Here is a 2,846-nt window from a genome sequence, read left to right on the forward strand (position 1 = left end):
CAGGGTTAGATTTAGGGTTAGTCCTACTCCAGGGTTAGGGTTAGGGTTAACCCTACTCCAAGAGCTCGAGTTCAGTGAAACACGTCCATCAGTCCCGCTTTACTGCATTAGTGCAGCAACTAACACATTCCAATATCTGATCAATATTTTTGGACATTTCATGAACATTTTCTAAAACTTCAATTCAGCTCTGTGATTTTAACACATTCTCACACATTTTGTTCATTAACTTTGAGTGCTGATAATATTCTTCTATTACTTTTTGATGACTTCTCAGGATTTCTTCTACATTTTAGTTTATTTCTCATATTTTATTTAGATATTTCAGACATGTTGACACGTTGTGTTGTTACAGCTAAACAACCTTGAATTCATATTCGTGCCGCTCTCATTTTACTTTGGATTTGTCAGAATTCAACATCCAGCTATGAAACTGGCTTTAAACAGTTAATTCAATATGTAACTCAAATTTTCTTTTTTCCGTTTGTAATGATACCAGAATATAAACTGTGGTTGAACTTTCACAGTGAACTTGATCCACATCGATGCTGCAGCGCCGCTTTCAATAGTTTCTCCTCAAACGGCATCCTGGACTCTGAGCCATGGTCCAGGATGAGACATGAAGCCTCGTTCTGTCAGGAACAGGGTGACGGTGAGCTGGAGGTCAGGCCTGCTCGGCCGGGTCCACCTCGCTGTCTGCAGTCCTGTGAGTCAGCAGGTGTCTGTTCAGGTGAGTTTTGCGGGTGTAGCTCTTGGGACAGTAGCTGCAGCCATACGGCCGGACGTTGCTGTGGGACAACATGTGCTTCTTCAAGTCGAACTTCCTCCGTAAACATTTACCGCATTCCGGACACGAAAACGGCTTTTCGCCTGGAAAACAGAGAAGTTCAGAGAAAAAGTGACCTGAGAGTCGGACAAGGACCACAACGCAGACGTCACACCTCTGTAGCTTGCACCATGAACCAGGATGTTTCCAGTCCGGCCTCACGACTAGGGACGGCGTCACTAACATTCAGCGGGTTTGGTACGTTAACGGTTCAGTGTTTCATTAAACTGTCAGCTTCTGTCAGAACTAAAGCTCCACCTTGAACAGACATCAGTACATGTCAGCCACTGGGCTATAAACCTCCTTCACTCTTTATCATGCACACTGTGTTTAATAGTTTAGTGAAGAGAACAGTTCTTCTGGCACCAACAGTCAGTCAGTCTGCAGCCTGAAGTCACTGAATGCTGCTGCTCTGCTCCCAAAGTGGACCTGAGATCCTGATGGAAGGTTTAGACCAGGGGTGTCCAATTAAGAGTCACGGAGGTCCAGTTATTAGGTCATTACTATATATTAAAGGTCCGAACCCAGGTCCAGTTCGTGTCCTACAGCCTTCCCCTGTGGCCACATGTCCATGGTTTCAACAGCACGTAGTCAGTTTCAGAGCAGGATGTTGAAGTGAGTGCAGCCAGCTCTGGTAGCACATATACTAGCAGGCCCAGGCAAAACAATGAGGCCTTTACTTCAGATTAGAGGAAACACAACCCTCAGAATACAATACATTTAACAAGTGCAGAATAACCCTTTGATCTCTTAAATGAAAGAGGTCCCAGCCTACAGAGATGGAGGCCTCCACTTCAAGTACAGAGTCAACATCCTCAGAAACCAGTCAATCAAAGGTTTGGTTGCTCGTAACTGGGCTGTAAATGATGAGTCACTACATCTGTTTAGTTAACTGTGTTCAGACTGCTAGTTAACATAACCTGGCTGCTAGTTAACCTAACCTAGTTACTAGTTAACCTAACCTGGTTACTTAGTGAACATAACATGGCTGCTAGTTAACCAAACCTGGTTACTTAGTGAACAGAACCTGGTTACTACAAGCTCAGCTGTCTGACATTCTTCCGTCTGGACGTGATGACGGTTTGATCGTGTGTGAACGACTCGTTACTTTTGTGGCAACAAACATTTCCTGCATCAACTCGTCTGCCACCTGTGTTGCAGCAGAGCTGCAGGTGAGTGATGCAGATGCTCCGTCCCCACACACCAGGACTTCTGTCTGGCAGAACCTGCAGCTCCGACAGACAGAACTCTGGTCTGGATTCAGAAACCAATAGTGCGTCACAGACACATCAGACGTGATGAGATGGGATGTACACCACAAAGTTCTGACTACCGTCGAACATATCGCTAGCAGAACCGTGAGTGTCGGAGCTTATCCATCCTCTGGTATTAAGAAGTTTGCCCCGGGGCTCGGTACCATCCCTACTCACCGGTGTGGATCCGGCGGTGCTCCGTCAGGTGGCAAGAGATGGAAAAAGCCTTTCCACAGTCCTGGCAGACGTACGGCCGTTCACCCGTGTGAGTCCGCATGTGTTTCTGCAGGTCGCCTCCAGACGGCCAGCCTTTACCGCACACTGTGCACACGTACGGCCGCTCGCCTGTGTGCCGCCGCACGTGCACATTGAGGCCGGCAAGTGCAGTGAAGTCTTTGGGGCAGTAGGGGCAGCGGTAGGGCCGCTCACCGGTGTGTGTCCTCAGGTGACCCTCCAGGCCGTCGCGGGTCTTGAAGCGTTTGCCGCACTGCGGACACAGGAAGCGGCTGTCGGCGCTGTGGCTCGCCCGGTGGGAGTGAAGGCCGGTCAGGGAGCCATACGTCTTACTGCACTGGTCGCACTGGTACGAGCGGAAGGTGTGAGTCCGCTGGTGGATACGGAGCTGAGTCACTCCTGAACAGAAAGAGTTCATGAAACATCTTCTGCTGCAGGTCTGTCTGGAAGCTCTAGTCACACAGGTCTACCTGGACAGTTACCTGAGAAGCTATAGTCACACAGGTCTACCTGGACAGTTACCTGAGAAGCTA

At 48.5% G+C, this 2,846-nt stretch overlaps 2 protein-coding genes across 2 annotated transcripts in view; one reads left to right on the plus strand and one right to left on the minus strand.

Moving 5' to 3' along the window:
* LOC103373514 (E3 ubiquitin-protein ligase TTC3) overlaps nt 1–2,846 on the plus strand; it is a 20,504-nt gene that overhangs the window by 2,403 nt on the left and 15,255 nt on the right. The gene's annotated exons all lie outside the window — the stretch shown is intronic.
* The window catches only part of LOC103373513 (zinc finger protein ZFMSA12A-like), a 9,314-nt gene continuing 6,747 nt past the window's right edge, over nt 280–2,846 (minus strand). Inside the window, exons 11-12 of the mRNA XM_008303414.1 lie at nt 2,257–2,712; nt 280–870 (exon numbers count right to left, since the gene is read on the minus strand). Coding sequence (XP_008301636.1) covers nt 665–870; nt 2,257–2,712 — 662 coding nt within the window. The 3' untranslated portion in view covers nt 280–664. The remainder of the gene's footprint in view (nt 871–2,256; nt 2,713–2,846) is intronic.

Source organism: Stegastes partitus, unplaced genomic scaffold (assembly GCF_000690725.1).
Source record: "Stegastes partitus isolate 25-593 unplaced genomic scaffold, Stegastes_partitus-1.0.2 Scaffold2003, whole genome shotgun sequence".
Classification (NCBI taxonomy): domain Eukaryota; kingdom Metazoa; phylum Chordata; class Actinopteri; family Pomacentridae; genus Stegastes; species Stegastes partitus.